This window comes from Drosophila rhopaloa, unplaced genomic scaffold (assembly GCF_018152115.1).
Source record: "Drosophila rhopaloa isolate 14029-0021.01 unplaced genomic scaffold, ASM1815211v1 contig_115, whole genome shotgun sequence".
NCBI lineage: Eukaryota > Metazoa > Arthropoda > Insecta > Diptera > Drosophilidae > Drosophila > Drosophila rhopaloa.
This window is the reverse complement of record NW_025334990.1, coordinates 4,624,575-4,643,544: the sequence shown is the minus strand read 5'-3', so window position 1 is coordinate 4,643,544 and position 18,970 is coordinate 4,624,575. Positions and strand designations below refer to the sequence as shown.

At 40.6% G+C, this 18,970-nt stretch overlaps 3 protein-coding genes across 3 annotated transcripts; 1 reads left to right on the top strand and 2 right to left on the bottom strand.

Annotated features, from left to right (window-relative positions):
• Positions 1–737: 737 nt before the first annotated feature.
• Positions 738–11,900, bottom strand: LOC108038390 (5-hydroxytryptamine receptor 2B). The gene is made up of 9 exons (XM_044457816.1): positions 11,322–11,900; positions 8,105–8,698; positions 6,227–6,360; positions 5,561–5,670; positions 5,292–5,481; positions 4,989–5,126; positions 3,719–4,060; positions 2,402–2,905; positions 738–1,900 (listed from the first exon to the last, which is right to left on the bottom strand). Exons 2-9 carry the CDS (start codon positions 8,415–8,417, stop codon positions 1,802–1,804), a joined length of 1,830 nt encoding a protein of 609 aa, XP_044313751.1. The 5' UTR covers positions 8,418–8,698; positions 11,322–11,900; the 3' UTR covers positions 738–1,801.
• On the top strand, positions 9,456–9,690 carry LOC108038393. The gene has a single exon (XM_017115167.2). It carries the CDS (start codon positions 9,462–9,464, stop codon positions 9,627–9,629), a length of 168 nt encoding a protein of 55 aa, XP_016970656.1. The 5' UTR covers positions 9,456–9,461; the 3' UTR covers positions 9,630–9,690.
• Positions 11,901–15,091: 3,191 nt separating the features above from the next.
• On the bottom strand, positions 15,092–15,963 carry LOC108038395. Its single transcript, XM_017115169.1, has 3 exons — positions 15,813–15,963; positions 15,538–15,756; positions 15,092–15,474 (listed from the first exon to the last, which is right to left on the bottom strand). The coding sequence occupies exons 1-3, from the start codon at positions 15,961–15,963 to the stop codon at positions 15,092–15,094; spliced, it is 753 nt and encodes a 250-aa protein (XP_016970658.1).
• Between the last annotated feature and the right edge of the window lie 3,007 nt (positions 15,964–18,970).

The window sequence follows — 18,970 nt, the reverse complement described above, 5'->3', positions numbered from 1 at the left end:
TAAAGTCCTAGCATTTAAAGATTTTCAAGTGGCAACTGTGGTTACGGCCCATTGACTAATGGCTCTTCAATAACACACTTGTCTTTCGGCTCTTGAACAACCACTAGGCACTTGGCACTCCATTTTCCATCTGTGGAGAGCTACTGTTAATAAGCTTACTTGCAGCCAGATACACCTAGAGGAAAATCGGGTGGATGGGGTGGATGTGAAGTACCGAAATGTATTACACGAATTCCCCTGACGAGCCCTTGGGTCCTGCATGATGTATCGATTTTTTGTTGCCGCTGCTTCTGGGCCATTTGTCGGCTTTTGCCTGTTCCGGCGTTGATAATGTCAATGCGTAATCCATCTCCTGCCCCGAAACCTGCCCACCACCCACCGCCCAACGGCCACTCCCACCCAATTTGGGTGGTGTGAGTGTGCACTTGAACTTTGACATTTCAATGCGCTGACATTTCGACCAGCTACAAACAATACAGACGTGCGTGCGGTCGGAATTGAGCTGAAAAGTTAGTCAATTTAGAGTTGAGCACCGAATCACACACCGATGACCATTTCAAAACCCCCAAAAATATCCAACTTTACACCGCCCAGTGAAGGGATATTCTTGATCCATGAATAAGATATCGAGTGCAGGTATAATACGCTTTTGATAAAACACAATTTTAATAACTTTGACATCAAGTACACATCGAGAAGTTGCATAAACACACACACACAAAACACATACAAATACATATCAAGATAGACATATGTACGCATATATGTGCATACCGAAGCGTATTAGGTTTCAACTGCAGCATTGACTTAATGGCCCTTTCGTACAGACCCACATGTATATATATAGTTGTTCTTGGAGTGGTTGTTGCTCTTGTTGTGGTTGTAGGTTTTGGTTGGTTCACTATCTGCTAAAACTGTAAGTCCGTTTATTTACAAGAAATATACTATACTATATATATACGGCTAGGTACGAATGCGTGTAGCATATAACTGCATATCATGTATCATGGCTTAAACTTTTTGTTGCGGTTTCCTGGTTTTTCCAGTGGTGTCTGTATGTGTGCGGAATATTAGCAACAAAAGTTGAACTTTCGGTTTTGAATTTATGCTAATTTTGCTGAATAAAGTTGGGTGTACTTGCCTAATTAGCCGTGACGTGATGTTATGCAACATTTTTGGGATTTAAGTGTCGTCATGAGTTTTGCAGTGTAAATTCGTTAATTTTTCTGATATTGACTTTTATGTAAATGTACTTATCCAATTGAAATAATTGAGCATTTCGCAGCTTAGGCTATAACTAAACACGTTTAACTAACACAGAGTATGAAAGCGTAAGAAGTTCTTTGGACCCAGCCTATAACCGATTATTTTCGATCTCAGATCACTATTCTGCCAACTTACTTAGGTATCTAGGATTTCTACACGTACTACTCTCGGGTTTCTTTAAGACACAGGGAAGACTTTAGAAATATATATAAATTACATACGCTTAACTTACATAATTAGTGAGTATCAGCTACCATAATTCCAAGTTTCATTTACTCGATTGGTTTCGGTTTCAATTTGCTTTTGTTTTTTTCGGGTTTTGTCTTTTTGGGGCACGTGTGTGTGGTGAGGAATTTTAGTTATTTAGTTACATCTAATTCGGATTGTCACTGCTAGAACATCGTCTCTACTTGCTAATTACATCTTATACAATGCCAATTCCGTAGCGTATTGCGTTCCAGTCGATACTGTCCTTGGCTTCTTCTCCGCCTGACCTTAATTACAAATACTGGTCCTCGTTATCCTTCAGTTGAAATCAAATTTTCGCACTGCGTGCTCTGGCCGCAGCCTTTCGACCAAAGAGAATCCTCTTGAAGGCCCGTCGAAATTCTGGATTGAAGATGGTGTAGATGACCTGGTTTTAAAAAAAAGCGGGATTTCAAAGAAATGTTTAGCAGTTAAAATAATTGTAAACCAATATTAAATAGATTAAGGTTAATGAGGAGATTATTAATCTCTGAATTAAACAAGCGCCTAAACAAAACATTAGTAACACATGGAAGGTCATGGTCTATAAATATCAAGTCATAGTTCTAAAGTTGTATCGCAATGATAATAAAATTTTTTTATTTGTTTCTTTTAATGTCCCATGTTTTTTGATAATTTGACTTTTTTTATTAAATAAATGTTAGGTAATTTTAATACTTAAAATAAATTTATAAATTTTCCAAATGGTTTTTTAAAATTTTTTTTTGAAAAGTCTTTGTATTGATGTAACACGCGATTCTACACTATTTTAAAATTAAATAAAAATGTATGCTTTAAAGATCCTTGAGTTTGTTCTTCTGAAAGATGAAACTTAAGAGACAGTTTAGGCCAAGAAGAGTGGGACAAAGGCAGGTCATAATTTGCATACCGGATTTAAGGTCGAGTTGAAGTAGCCCAGCCAGAGGAAGAGCGATGCCACCGCCGTGTGGATCTCGCACTCCTTGCACAGGCTCATTGTGAGGGCCATCACGAAGAATGGCAGCCAGCAGATGACGAAGGCGCCGGTGATGATGGCCAGTGTCTGGGCCGCCTTCCTCTCCCTCTTGGCCTCCAGTAGCTGTCGCCTCTTGGCCAGCTTCTGGTGCGGATTGGCGATGCTGGCCAGCACTCCGCCCAGGCCCACTCCGGCGTTCTTCCCCGGACTGCTGCCCTCCGTTCCGGCTTCGGCTCCGCCTGCCCCCTCGCCCTCACCACCGCCGCCCACTCCGCCTCCCGGGGGCGAGGTCGTTGTCAGGCAGCCAGCACCGCCCATGGCGATGGACTGGGCCAGCGGCGTTATGGCGTTCAGATGCGAGGCTATCAGATGGTGCTGCGTGGCATGGGCCACCTGCTGCGACAACGTGATGATTTCATTCGCGTTGCTGGTGCGGTACTGCGGGTGGAGCGGGGGTCAAGGGTTATTCTCACACAAACAAAGGGCGTGCGACGAACAAATGACTATGACTACACTACAGCCGAGCTTCATTAGGTAAACTCTCGTACTAAGAACTTAAATTTCGGTTAAAGGAAAATGTGTAATTAGTTCTACGAATTTGCACGACGAAAACGTTGTAATTATGTTACAGTCTTTTAAATAAATATTCCTCAATGGCCTAATATTATATTTTAGGAAGCATTAAAAAAGGTTTTTCTTTAATAGAACAACGAAATATTTGTCAAAGAGCTTTTGTCAATTTAAACTTATAGAAAAATATTATTTCACAAGGCTAAGTTATTCTGTAAATATTAAAAATATATTATTTTTAAGCGAAAATATGGTGCTATTCTAACTAATTAGACGACGGATAATATGTAAAACTATATTCATTACTTTTGATTCTTGGCGATCATTAATTTAACACGAGTTATTTTTACTTAAATAATAACTAGGTCAAGCGTAAAAATAAATATGATTTTAGAAAATTTTCTGTTTATGTAAAGATATCTTTAAATTAAGTGTAAAAAATTTGATTTTACTTATAATTCGACGTCGTTTAATAATGATGATGTACCTTAAAATTGTTACAAAATATAAATATTTTGTATTTAGACTCTCATTCTACCCAAATAGAAAACCAAGAAAAAATTGTCCTTAAAAAAAACACCTAATTTAAGGTGTGGAATTTCCACCTGATAATACTTCTTATTCGAACTAGAAGCTCTACTGTAATTTCAAATTACATCGAAAGACAATAGGCGCACTTACATCGTCCGCATCGCTGGATACGGTGGTGAGTTCGGTGCCGGCGTGACTTTTGTTGTCGTAGTTGCTGGTGCTGAACTCGGTCTCCTCCCGCGTAATGGCCAAGCTGGCAAAGTCCACGGCAATGGCGGCCATCGATCTGGCCACCGCTCCCTCGGATCCCGCCGTGATGTTGGCCGTGTTCGTGTTGCGGCCAAAACATATGCGAATCCGCTTGCGAGGACGCCGCTGCAGCTGCGAGTCCGCCTCCCCGCCCACCGGCGTCCGCTCCCCCGCCTCCTGGCGCTTCCGCTCCGCCCGCCGCTTGCCGCGCTCCTTCTTCAGCTCCCGCACCGTGGAATCGCACTGTTTTCGATAAAAATAAATTGTGCGAGAAGCTTGTACTAAACTTGTTTATGGGCAATGCTTCTTTATGAACTTGATGAAAACTGTTCGGGGAAGCACATTTGGCTTGTGTCAACGTTATAAAAACAAATCAAATGAAAATGTGAAATAATCGAGTTCTTATTGGTATAGTCATTCCATATACACGGACAAAAAATTCTTTTTTTTATTTCATTATTGTATTGCCAAACAAATGAAAATTATAATCAAAAGTTTTACGAAAAACGATATGTTCAAAAATTAATATTTGTATATCATTAAATAATATGTTATTTTATTCGATTTTAATCTATCTTACTATGAATTATAAAGAAGTAAAACAATAATTAAATTTCCAAAGGAGAAATTAACGAATGGGAACTTTAAAAAAAACCATTTCAAATGTAATTTAAAATGATCCTGATTAAATAATGAATTAAGAACAGTGTTGCTACTATCTGCCGCTAAAACAGGGCCACACATTGGGGTGATCATAAATCTCGGTTGGCATTTGTTTGGCTTTCGCCGCAGCGGCTCGCTTCGAGTGCTCACTTGGGCATGCTAATGAGCAGCTGAGGACTTTCCCCGACCTCCAACCGCTGAACTACCACGTTCCCATTCGCATTATTGTTTCTGTTAATGACACACTCATTATGGCAGGCAAGCAAATACACTTCTCGAGCAGCAGCATCAACATCCACTTAGCCAGCCCCCGAAAATATAGATGGCAAATGGCGGAATAGAATAGCAGCATACTTGTGGAATATCTTTATTTGTGCCACTGGGCGTATGAGTAATTTTTGCACTCTTTTTCTTTGGAGGCTGGCTAAGTAGACACTTGGCATTTATCACATGGATTTTGTGAGGCACTTAGCTTCGGCTGAGATTGCCTTGATGTTGATTAACTTACGTCGGTCTCCGTTAGTGTGACATTAAAGGACTTCTGGGCGCGCCGCTGTATGCGCTTCCTGGCAATTATGTAGATTTTCCAGTACAGAAACAGGATAACCAGCAGCGGAACATAGAAAGTGCAACAAGTGGCAAATATCTATCAGAGAAAATATATAAAATTAGTTTTCATTTATGAATTTATTTTATTTTAATCATATTAAATACGTATGTGTCAAATGCAACTACAAATAATTTCAAAGCTAACCCATTTAACTTTGTTAAACTTTCTCTACTGAAGATTGCTGCAATCGGGATTGCTCACCTGATAGCCCACATCCTGCGACACCATGCAGTGCTGCTCCTCAATGCGCTTCATGTAATCCGGATCCTTCCAGCCAAATTGCGGGGCCAAGGAAACAATCAGTGCCGCAAACCAGACGCAGAAAATCATAAGGAAGACGCGACGCGGCGTCCGCAGGTTGTTGTAGTCGATATTGGTCACGGTCCAATATCTGCAACGGAAGGTGGTCCAAATTGCCATCTGTCACACCGGGAAATAGCTAGCTAGACTGGCTGACTGGCAGCACTCACCTGTCCGCCGCAATGGCCACCAGGTGCAGAATGGATGCCGTGCAGCAGAGGACATCGCAAGACGTCCAAATGTCGCACAGTTCCGGTCCCAATATCCATCCATTACTTATCTGTCGGCGGAGCGTTTTCAAAAGGGGCGAAAGAAGAAAGGAGTGACATTTAGCAACACATTGTTTGCCAGTGATGATGCAATTGAAACAATTAGCCGCCCAGCAAACGAGGTTGCCCAGGGCCAGTGTCAACTCTTTGGCGCCTAATTTCATTTGCCAGCATTCCTGCTCAAGTTTCCATTAGGGTAATCGAGTTGGTTCAGCAATAGCAGTGACAGTGCACTGAGCAAAAAATAAGGTATATATATATATCTATCATCTCTATTATTACTAACCAAATTCCCATAAATGTGATAGCTTAAAAATTGGTAATGATTTGTATATCAGCAGTCGTTAAATAAATATCTATAGGATTGTAATGTGAATTAAATGTTTTTTTGTTAATTTGCCCAGAATTTTAATTCAACAATTCTTAAGATAATTTCAAAATATTTTTAAGGAAAATTATGGAAAATGTATAAAAAATGTTGACCATACTTTATCGCTTTATCTTTTAAATGTAAGCTTTTCCGTATTTTTTTATTTCTGTGTAAAGTGAAAGAGAACGACAACTTACCTCGTAGACGGCGCCGAGTGGCATCACAAGACAGGCAACAAATAAATCAGCCACTGCCAGAGATGCAACCAAATAATTGGCAACATTCTGCAAGTTTCTCTCGAGTATAATGGCGGCAATTACGAAAACGTTGCCTGTGGAGAGTAATACACAAAACAGGAACCCCATCAGAAAGCGATAAATTGATAAATTAATATATTTAGTGAGGCGGTAAATGCAGCACTAAGCTTTCCGATTCATTGCCGATGAATAAGTAAACTGCCTCGAATGCAGTTAATTGGAAACGTTGAGTGGCCAAAGTCATTATCTTTTGTGTGTCGTTTTTGGGGCGATGGGGATGGGATGGGAAACTTTCAATGGGTTCGTGCAAAATCAATCAGTGGCAAAGACTTCGTGTCAAAGGAGTCTTCATTTCCCAGCCTAATTGCAGGCAATCGTGCATGTGTCCCACTCGTCCACCCTCCCCCGTTCTCCTCTCCCAGAATCTTTTTGGCTGTCCTCGCCTGTGGGATGCAAATGAGAACGGGATGGCAGCCAGCTCCATCATCGCCATCATCATTGTCGTTGCTTGCTTTGATTAAGCGCATGCAACTTGGCAAATTGTAATTGCCGCAGTGCCACCTCATCTCGCCCACACTTTGGACCAGGCCAAAACCCCCTTTCAATGGCAGCCAGAGTGACGCCAGCCCCCTTCGACATCCTTTGATGCCCCCCCTTCGGAGCTCGACTTCTGGAGCTGCTGAGACAGCGAGCTTGTCTGCAGGTTGTCAAAACGTTTTGTCGTCGTTTGGCCCGTGCCAGAAAATGCATTTGCATATGTCTTGCCTGGGAAATGTTGCTCATACGACGTGTGTTCGCCTCGTCACCCAAACTGCTTGCTCGTATATGTGTGTTAGCACGTAGGAAAATCTTGCAGAAATTGGTGATTAGTTAGGTATTGCATTATGGGACCAGTCCTCTTTGTGACCTTTAATGTTATGTGAAAGCTACGTTCAGATATGTTAATTTTAATGCTGAGGCTGTCATTTCTTTTCAAAGAATTTTGTTTAAATAATTCAAGCAATATTATTTTTATATGCTTAATAGTTTTTTTTGCAAAATATGAAGTTTGGAAGATCTATTTAAATTTTATGTTGTAGTACATAATGTACTTTAAAATGATGTGCTGACTTGTCATTAAATTGAAATATAATTCAAATAAAATATTTAATAACTAACTTTATTGTATAACAAATTTATAATACAATTTTTAGTAAAAAACATTTTAAATTATGAAGTTAAATTTATTTCTTTATTTAACATGTACTTTACGGTATTTTGATTGCCAAATTTAAATTTTGCTAAGTATTATCTTCAAAAATAGCAATAGGTGAACCATGTTTTTCTCTGTATACTCAGAGCTCTCTGCCAAAATGTGTGTGTGTTTGTCGTAATTTGCATTTGACGCCTTGGCGCCGTTTTAATAGCTTTTCACGTGGCGCGGCAAACATTTTTGGAAACTTTGGGCGGCATCTTTGCGGCGCACAGCTCAAAGAACTCCTCGTACATCATCCAGCCAACCAAAACAATCATCCACCCTACACTTAGGCACCCGACACCCATCCCCAGGTCTATTCTCGAGCCCATTTCTTAGAGAAGGCGGCAGCAAATCATCTTTGTAAGCCCAAAAATCAATAAAAATCTACCAAGAGGGCGCAATAAAAATCTTCTGCATCATAAATTTCACTTCATTTACAGTTCAGTTTTCGGCGGCGATATGGAAACTTTTTCCAGCCTTATCCCGGCGGCATAAATTTGAGAATAATTTAATGCCCATCCCCCACCAGGCACTTCCTTTTGGTAATTTAAATTTGGATTTGATTTTGATTAAGTACTTGCCTATAATGGTGACGAGTATCATGAGTCCCAGGACGACGGCCATGGCGATCATTTTGACCAGTAGCCAGAACTCGACCGCCGCCCTCTGCTCTGCGTCCATGTCGAGAATGTTGCTGTTGCCATAACCGTTTTCGCTGCGATTCCAGATAATTTGGCTGAGATTGCTGGTCGTGTCCACCAGCTGGGTGAGATTGCCATTCAGCTCGATGAAGAGGCTCTCGTTGAGCAAAATGGCTGGCAGTTCTATTTCCAAAATGCTCGCTGGGACATTGTCATCGGCGGCGGCCATTGCTGTTGTCACAGTTTTCAGCATCTCGTGTGTATATATCCGACAGTATATATATATGTATATGTGTATATCTGGATTGGGGGCGTGTCAATGTGTGTGACTACAGCGCGATGTGTTGCTGCTACTGCTGCTGCTGCTGATGTTGCTGCTGTCGCAGCTGTTGCTGTTGACTCTGTTGCTGCTGCCGTTGGTGGTGTTGCTGGTGGTGCTGCTGCTGTTGCTGGCGTGCTTGTCGTTCGTGTTGCTGCCGTTGTTGCGGGTGATAAAGCGCCTTAATCGTGCTTGCCAAGCACTTAACACGTAAACTGCAAAACACAGGGCGGTTCGAGAGTCAATGGGGAGTCAGAGATGAATGGCAAACAAAGGAAGAGGAGAAGTCTATGGAAAACAAGAAAAAAAAAGCCTTAGACGAAATCATAATGTACCGCCGCCCTAAAATAACACAATTTTCCTTTTATTTTTTATTTCCCCAGTGAAGCCAAAGCGTTCGAATTAAGTCCACAACCATGATAAATGATGCTCGTCTCGACGCGCTCAGTTTACCTCGAATCCACCAATTAATTAATCATTTCAATCGAGCGAACTCTTTCACAAGTTTTTAACAAGCTGCCAACCCACTGTGAGCCCCTTGACCCCTGTCTCCTTATCTCGATTCGAGCTTGGAAAATCCCGCACACTTAAAAAATCATGTTTGGGATGGTTGGACTTACATCATTTACATTATAATTGAGTGATTTTAAAATTTCTTTCCATCGCAAAAATGCGCAGCGCAATAGGAGATATTAATCTAATTATTATTTTTGAACATAAATTGAATAAACAGAATCATTTGAATTTAAAAAATAAATAAATAAATAAACAAACATGTCATCGTTATAAATTGCTTAGAATCGACTTCAATCTTAAATTAATAGTCGAGTTTTTATGTGTTATGTTTAAGATCGACCTGAACGAATATTAAATAATATTTTACAAATACTTTGATATATTTTTTCTGTGTGCTGTTAATATTTTCCACGTGCTGACTTTATTTGTGCTATCAGCTTGTTTTGCTCAGTTCCATTTGAAATGTGGCTGCTAACACTTGGTTTCACGATGCAGCTCCTGCTGCTCATTTCGCTGCTTTTGCTGCTGCCGCTGCCCGGATTTTCCAGCGGAGTAAGGGAGCCCAATAGATACGATAGATACGAAGGAAACCCCGCTCTAAACCGCCCACGGAATCTGGAGCGAAACTAATGTGCATATCTGTGCTAAACGTTTTCTCAGAAATACAATAAACTATCGAATCGACGGGGCATCTGCATTCCTGCTTAACTCAGTCATGGAAGATGGCGGGGAGGGAGGTGGGTTCGGTTGTCACTTGGCCTTTGTGTGCCCAACACACACGGCCTGACCTTTGTCTGTGTCAAGGTGTCCCCAGGTGAAGGCAGTTAACCAGTCTGAAGCGAACACTCGGGCCAACGCCTGCGAAGGTCGCTTGATGGATTGCAGTCGGCGGCAATCTCCATCTCCGTTTGCAGCGAGTTTCGTGGAAATCCTCGCCCAACCCTCGCTGAATAGTGGCTGCTTTTGGTTGTGCCTCAACATAGACTAAAATGTTAATGGGAGGCACAGGAAACGGAAAGGGGAAAGGCGATGCGCCCAAGCAGCTCATGTGTGAGAAATATTTTCATAGTCAAGGTAATCGTCATCCGCCCAGTTCGCCTTTTCAGAGGTTTTCTTGGTCCCCAGCTGGAACTGCTATTAATAAATGCACTATAAATGTTTGTGCGCTTTGGAGTTCAAGGTTCGTTTAGGAATGCTTTCATAACATATTTGTTGCACTTTTTGTGTCCCAAAAGTATGCAAAAATAATTTTTATACATTTTAAAATACTATAGTTCACTGATTATAATTAATTCCCACTGAGTATCAAGCTGTGGGTATCTTGAGGTCGCCATCCTGGGCCATATATTTCTGCATTTTAATTATGAAAGCGAGTTGTTGCTTTCACACAGACACATTTTTTTTGTTATATACCAAGGTCGTGTACATGAATTACATACGCCCATACACACTGGGTGGAGTGAAAAAAAATGTGCTAACGTTTGCAACAAAATTCGCCTTAGGGGATAGTCGAAAAAAAAATCAAGAAGAAAAAAGGAAAATCGCGTCGGGCTGCGGTGGCTTTCCCCTGGCCTTTTTCCGTTCTACGAATCTGATTCAGAATGTGCCTCGAAGGCTTAACTCTTTCCCCGCAACACACACACACACACACACACACTGTGCTCATACTTGAATTAATTCATACTCTAATAAATATACAAAAAGTTCTGTTGAATGTCTGCTGCTGGCAGTGCTCTTTCTTTGTTGTTGCTGCTGCTGTTCTCGTTGTGTCAGCGTAATCTCTTAGCAGCCTTTTGGTTTTGATCACCCCGGGTCCACAGAATGACTCCTACAATATACCAATTAGCAGGGCGGGTGGGGGAGTTCAAATGTTAGTCGAATGTGGGAACACGAACAAACCCAAATGGGGTCATAACTCAGTTAGCAGCTGAATGGAAACAATGGATTGGCTCCAAAACAATGACAGAGTTCATGGACTCGTGTTGAAAACTTTATGGAAGATGATTGGACGACAGCAATTTGCACTCAAGTTACAAACTTGCCAGCGAAAAGTTTTCTCTAATGCAGTTGCCTAATTGCACCAACATGGCCCACCCAACTAATCAAGTTAAGAACCAATAAACTTACCCGAAGAACAGTACAATTGTGCTCAAAGCAAACCTGACCGAGAGCAAAAAATAAAGTTAAGGTTCAGACTTTTAACAGCAAGGGAAAACAAACAAAATGCACGAGTTCCCCGAGCGGTTTTCCTAGAACAAAGTGCAGTGGAAAAATCCCCCCCTGCTGGCCTTGTGGCATAAAATTCATATTCATTATACTCACACATAAGCATAATTATGTCCTTTCATTTTCATTTTGCCCGCTTCATTAGCGACGCTATGCCGCAGGTAGATTCGTCAACATAAATATTTATGCCGAGTTGTGACAACGATGACGACAGCAGCGGCGACCACGAAGGATATGAAGATGCTGATGATGATGTTCCCCACTTCCTGAGGACCTCACACACACACACACACACACAACTACACACAAACGGACAGCTTCCGTTCGGCTTGTTTGTGTGCGCCTCTTTGGCTGATTTGTATTTATCTTTTTTTGATTTTGTACTCAGTCTCGGGGTTTTTTACTTGTTTGCCTGCTAATTATGCGGGTTTCGCTTATTTTGGTTAGTTAATTATTCAAAAAAAAAGGTAAGTAGGTAAGAACTCGCGACTTGAAGGATTTAATTTAACGCTTAAACTGCTACTATACCCGTTTTACTTTTCAGAATTATGGATTTGATTAGTTTTTATTTCGGCTTTCAGTCTTTAGCGTTGGGTGTTTCGAATTGGAAATGTTTTAATAATTTTTAGACACCCAGCTCGGCGTTCTTTAAACGGTTCGGCAGACGCGTCGCGTCCTGAGCGTAACTATTGACAAACTGCTTCAATGTGGCCGTTTCAAGTAGACGGAATCACCGAAACCAGCTGATTTTCCTGTAGACTTTTCCGGCCGACGCAGGCGCCGCAAATTGCTCTCTTATACGCAAATTTTTGGCAAGTCTCCACGGCGGCGAATTTAAGAGAAACACTTTTCGAATTCGAATTCCCATTTTTGCTCTCGCCGCTCTTCGCTGCCTGTTGAGTTTCGAGTTTTCAACGCAATTATTTTTGGAAATTAAGCCAGGGGAAATGGGAAAATCTGCCGTCCTCGGTTCTGCCTCAGTGCGTTTCCGCTAATGGATGCAAACAAAACGCAACTGCGGACAATGCAAGCTCCACAGTACACAGACCACTGGACATGCTCCGCTTTTAATATATCTAATGCACGTTCCAGGGCGGCTAATGCGCATTAGGCCTTTGTCCTGGTTATTGGCAGTTTCGATAGGTTCGCCCTCTCGCCGTCGATTTGATGGCCATTTCTATGCAGCGGCCGTAATGCGAAACATTCCGGACTTCTCGAGTTGGTCAAACTGCTTAGGCGTTTGCCTTTTGACTTCCGCTGCCTTTTGTTAGTGGCTGAGGACCGCAGGAACAGGACTCGGACTTCGACTTCGACTTCCACTTTGGACAGGATCAGGACCAGAAACAGTCCGGGGCATCGTAAATTAGCAGCGGTTTATTGCCAGTACGTGACATTTTGGCCCCGTTCCGGCGTCTGTATTTTCCTCGGCAATAATTACGGCCTTCATTTATTTGCCTGCTCGGGTTTTCCCTGCTTTTTCCTGTCTCTCAAGTTGCTGGCTTTGTGGCTTGCGGCTTGAGGCCCGGACTTGCCTACCGTATTTGCTGAACAATAAAACATTGATTGTTGCAATTGGTTGGCCATTGCGCATACGACGCGTGGGCCCAGATTGAAGCCATCCTGTGGCATTATGCCCGCAAAGAGTGCAATTTATTTCTATGACCGGAACTATCTTTATGTACGCTTAACTAACTATCTTTGTGCACTTACAAGACCCTCAGGTCGCACACATTTAATATTTTTTAAGCATCATACTAATGAGCCAGAAACTTTAACTGTACACAAGACCTCCTCCGTGGCAGCCATCACGTAAAACTCCCATTGTGTGGCTCCCAGTCCCCCTTTCTCGGTTGGGGCTTATGCGTGTTGTGCTGGGGAGCGTTAAGCATTTTCCAGTGCGTGACATGCGGCCCCTCCAAGCTGCATCTACACGGAGAAAAAAAAGGTATATCGTTTACTATATTTAAATATTCCATTAAATGCAAAAACAATCCATTAGAACTTTATATGTTGTAATACCTTTTCTTTCTTCACAACCATTTGTTGCACCAGTGATTTAGAACATTAAATAATACATATTTTAATTTTCTACTAATATTTTAAAAATGTTTATTTTGTGCTCCCATGTAAATCACTAAATTAAATATCAGCTTAAAAACAGTTTTAAATATTTCAAATAAATTAAGTTATTTTAATTATTCGTCTGAGTTCTGAATAAATACTTTTTTATTTCTCTCATAAATTCCGAGAATAGACTTATATTTAAAATGTTTAAAAATATTTTCAGAATAATTATTGATAATTTTTTGGCAGATTACACTAACATGATAAACAAATGTAAGTTTAAGAATAAAATGCTATTAAATTTTTGCCAGAAAAATAAAGAACAAAAATTAGATATTTGTATTATGACTTAAATATATTTTTCTCAGTGCAGCAAAAGCAAGGACAAAGTGCAAGCTGCAGCAGTGAAGGTTGTTGACTTTGCTCAATGCTTGTGTCATTGTTTCAAATGGCTGAAAGTTAAGCGAAAATCTGAAATAATTTGCCATTATAAATGGCACGGAGATAAGCAGCACCGTCAAGTTGCGAGTTGGGGGGAAACCGAAGACCAAAGTTCGACAGCATCATCACTTCATCGAGGATTCGACTTTTATGTGCGAGCGCAATAAACTTGCTCCGTCACCATGCATAACATAATAATTATAATAAAAACAATTTTTTTGCATTTTACGAGACGCATAAAATGGTAGCATATTCCCCGGCAGACAGGCTGACCAGAAAAAAAAAGCAAGAAGAAAGGAATTTACTGATGAATTGCGGTTTAGTTTTATGAGATGCCCCGACAAGATACACGATATGTGTACTATATATATATATATATATGTATGTATGCTTAAGGGCTGGCTGTGTGTGGCAGTTCTTGAGCCCTCAATATGAGACAGTTTTATGAGCAGCCAGGAACAAAGCCGCGGCGGCTATGTCAACATTTTATGCGACTTTAATGCTTTGTTTGTTAATAAAATCGACAACAGTCGAGACGTTGGCTTCGTTACGAGAGCTGTCACTCCTCCCCGGCGTTTTATATAATTTTAATGTGCGCACTTTGACACTTTTAATGAATCCCAAACATTAATTTTCTTAATGAGCGCGCTCATTTAAAGCCTAGGTCCTAAAGCATCCCGTTGACAAATGCCCGCCAGGCCATTATTAAACGTAGTCTACTGCGATGACAGTGCGAATGACAATGGTCCGGCAATTTCCTCTCCAGCTTAATGAAGTTTGAACAAAAAGCCATTGGCCCCGGCACTTGGCACCCGGCACCCGGCATCCTGCACCCTGCTCCCGGGGCGCAAGCATACACACATGACTGACACTGTCCGGCTTAATGAGCCGCACTAAATTCACACGAAACTTTCCGGCCAAAAGGGATCTCTCTCCTTTCCCCAAGAGCGTGTGGCAACTATTTATCGCCGCTGCCGGACAAATGTTCTACACTCGGTCGACTGGCAGGAATTTATTGACACACTCAATCGAACGCTCTGATCGTAATCCCTTTTCCAACACAAGCCCCCTGCCAAGCCCCCTCGGAAAAGTTAAGTCAAGTTTTCCTCCATTTGTTTGTTTGTTGTTCTCCGCTTGGGCTTTGTTGCCAAAAGTTGCGGCCAGACTTTTGGGGGTCAAGTGAAAATGTTATTTACTTTCATTTAGATTGTTTATGTTGGTTTGCTGGCGAAACTAAAACTTATGGCTATCTATTCATTCAATGATATGTCATTTCCTTGATCGCCGCAGTCACCTAAATCATTGATCTCATGGGAGAAATCTTCAGGAAGGGAAAGTTTACTTTCTGACGGGGCTGAAGGTTACGGAATCTCATGGATATGAAATACCTCAGAAGAGGCTTTTTCCTCATCGGGAGCAGTGGGATCGAAAACCGAAGTAGTTTCCTTAGTTTGAAGGGATCCCTGGTCAACGAGATCAGCTAGTTTATGAATTTCATTGTAGTGTAGTTCTTTCATTTCAGGAATGTTTTCTAGCTGATTTTGATTGGTCAATTTCTGCTCTTTCTCATTTTCCTTTTCAAAGACCTTTTCCATATCCTTCTGAGCAGTTGTTTTAGCACCAGCTGGCTGTGGATCTAATCTGCGGTCATCAATAACTTCTTCTTCTGAGACCTCAACCTCTGAATCCAAATGCAACCCAGACATCACATAAATCATGGCCAACATCGATAGTCCAATGTAAGCTGCAATTAAAAATATTTTTATTTATTAGATCAAATGTTTGTTAATAAAATAAAGATCCTCACAATCGATTACAATGTTGGAAATACGGAACAAACCGCTATTGACTAGCCAAAAATCATCTTCGTGGTAATATATGTGGTATATCCGGAACATTAGAAGGGCACCTGTTTCACACATCCAGTAGAAGACTGACACACACTCCCTTTCCACAATCCTCATCATGGTGATCACATTAAACATCACATTGAATCCGTACAACAAGACCCACTTGAGGGGATAATCTGAGGGGATTAGTAGTTTCATCAGTTAATTCTGGGGCAGAAAGCGAATCACCCACACTCACTGGCAAGGGAATTGACGAGCTCCACCACCCAGAATATGAACAGGAAGAAGGAGTACACGACATTTATGCAACCCACGGCTAAGCCCCAATCCGCCCGATTCATAAGGCACTGGCACATCATAAACTTCACATAAGCTGCGTCCATTTTATTCAAATGCTACAAATTGACTGGCAGTCGGAACAAAAACTTGTGCTGGCATTAAAAGTTTCCAGGGATTTCGTTATCGCTCACTAAAAATGCATAATTGGGTCGAAACTCCCATCGCTCCATGTACATACATGCTATACAAATTAGAGTGGACTTGAAATTTTTGGGAAATTAAGTTTAGTAAAAGTGGAAAACAATTTGTTTGTAACATAAACATAGCAATAAACTTTACGGCTTATTGCTTGTAAATTGACTATTTTTATAGTCATTATTAATTTGTGAAGCTATAGAGTAAAATGTAGTATCTAAATAAAATATTCAAAGTTATCTTGCTTTAGCTAATTAAATTTTTTGATTGAGCTAGATAATGTAATGCAGTGATTGAGCGGTTTCTTTTGTTTGCGAATTTCGAAAGTGCACTATTGTGCAGTGCAACATAATATTGAAGTACCTCAGATCCCATAAAACCCAGTCATATAAGTTTCGCTCTCAAAGTCCCTGTCCGTAGTGAAATCAAAAATTAAAACTGCAAAATTTTTGCCAGAGCAAGAAAAGTTCATTTGTGCTCTTTGTGTTTACTTAATCCATAAACTGCTGAGAATGGTACTAGTAGTGTGAGTGCGTATGTGTGTGTGAAGGGGTGTGTGAACGGCTGAGGGGGAGGGGGTAGAGGATGGGGGTAGAGGGGTCTTTCCCCTTTGGGCCACTTGAAGCCAACGTGACAACATAAAACGCAGCAGCTTCGCCTTTTTATGTGCCAGAAAAGGCAACAACCAAACTTGTTGTGAAATATTAGAGGGAACGATATGAAAATGCAAACCGCAGTAACCACCAAGAGTCCTATATAGATGTTTCTGTTGATGTTGGTGCGGCTGCATCAGTGTGGGTCCTGGGGTGTCAGTGTGTGCGCGAGTGTGCCAGTGTGTGTGTGCAGTGGAAAGTTTAGTTGAGTTCAGTTTAGTTAACTGCAGCAGCAGCATCGTACGTACTTGATTGCTCTGCCGCTGCTGTTGCTGCTGCTAGCTGGTTGCAGTTTTTGGCCCAAACCAGAGATCTGCAACGAGTATGATCGAGTCAACTCGATCAGCGTGCCCAAATTTCGCTCAATTCAACTCAACTCATTCTGCAGAAATGTGATTGTGAGTGATGCACACCCGAAATAAAAATTCGGAGAATAATCATGCTCGTGCATCATTTTGCTTTTGAGTTCTTTTAGCTCATCGTCGCTCTTCGGGTCGATCAACATGCTGATTTTTTGCTTCGTGTTCGAGTCCATGAAATGAACGTTGCCAAACTCGCAATCATCTCGAACCGATCATGATCGATTCGATTTAGTGGACGATGTGAATGAGTTGATTGTGAGTAAGACTAAAATACTCGAGTTGATTGCGATCAACAAATAAAATGAAAAGGCTAGTTGCTAGTTGGAGGATTAAATGAACAAGTTTTTATTTTTCATATTAGGTTCAAATTAAAAAAATTAAATTAAAAAATAAAAAAATTTAAAAATTAATTCATATAAAAAAATAAAAAACTATTAACAGCAATATTCAATATTCTTGTTTTCAAATGTACATATGTAGTCTTAAATCTAAACTAAGTATTATAATTTTTATAATAAGAATTTAGAAAAAGCAAACTGTCAACTGATCGTGGCTCCAATCGGTTTCGTTTTTCTGTAATAATGTTTCCAGCCAATGAAAAAGATCGTTCAGCTGCCGCACTGCTAGCTGGAATTGAATGTATCTGGATCGCTAGTTTTGACAACAAGGGGTATTTATTTTGTTTACTTTGCCACCATTCAATTAAACTAAATTTGTAGTCTATTTCAACGAATTCCTTGCAATACTTTTCAAGTTCGTCTTCGGGCGTTTCTTGGATTTTTTAAGTTCGATGGTTTTATTAAATTTGGAAAAAAGAAAGCGTCGTTGTTTTTATCAGGTGCTGCGGCTTGTATAGTCGAATTTAAATCAGTTATCTCACTGCCGATAGCATCAAAAGAAAAATTTGATGTCGAAGCAAGTGAAGGTGTAGATTGACACGAAGACCCAGTTTCTGTAAGCAACGCAGTATATGAATTGTCTATCATGCGCGAAACACAGAATCTTTTAATTTCGGCGATGTCATCTGGTTGCATATTCAAAGCTGGTGGAAATAAGAAATATGCAGCTTTATGCCACAAACTTAAATTGGGAACCCATATTTCATCAATGTTAACAAGGATATTCTCCTTTAAAATCGAAATTGATATGACATCTTCAGAATTTGGCGCACAAAGGCTTTGAATTTTTAAAATAGATGGAAGAACATAACACAATGATGGGGAACTACAAAGTTGAAGTTTCTTAAAAATGATTTCAAAATTCTCACACATTTCAACCAGAGCTGTAGTGGTGTTTATATCTATAGGCAGCAAAAGCTGGCTGTGATCATTGTTTTTTAAGACGCTGTTCATTTCACCCCAATTTTCGATTATAGATTTAAGCATTCTATAGTGCGAGTTCCACCTTGTCGGACATTGGCTTTTTAACGAAGTAGGTAAAAGATGCTGTAAATTCGCTTTCTTAAAATATTTAACCACCTTTTTGCACGATTCTAAGATTCCTGTTAGCTCTTTGGTGCCATAAAAAGATTTGTCTAACACATTTGAGAATAAGTGGCTGCTACAGTTTAGGCGAATATTTTGTTCCAAAGCTTTGACCATATTGGAGCCTCTATCAGTAATGAACTTAATATTATCAATACTTTGAACATTAAATTCCATGAACAGGCTTTTAAGTTTTCGCAAGACATTGTCACCTGTGGATCTTTGGAAATCCATTGATTTCATGACCAAAACAATATCGAAAAATTTAAACTCCTTTTGGTAATGAAATGTAACGCCTAGAAAATTCCTTTTTACGTAGTTGTCGGTCCACATGTCGATTGTAGCTGAGGCTCCACCGCTGCTTACAATGTCAATTATTTCCTCCTTAATATTTTGTTTTTTCTCTGTGGCGCACTT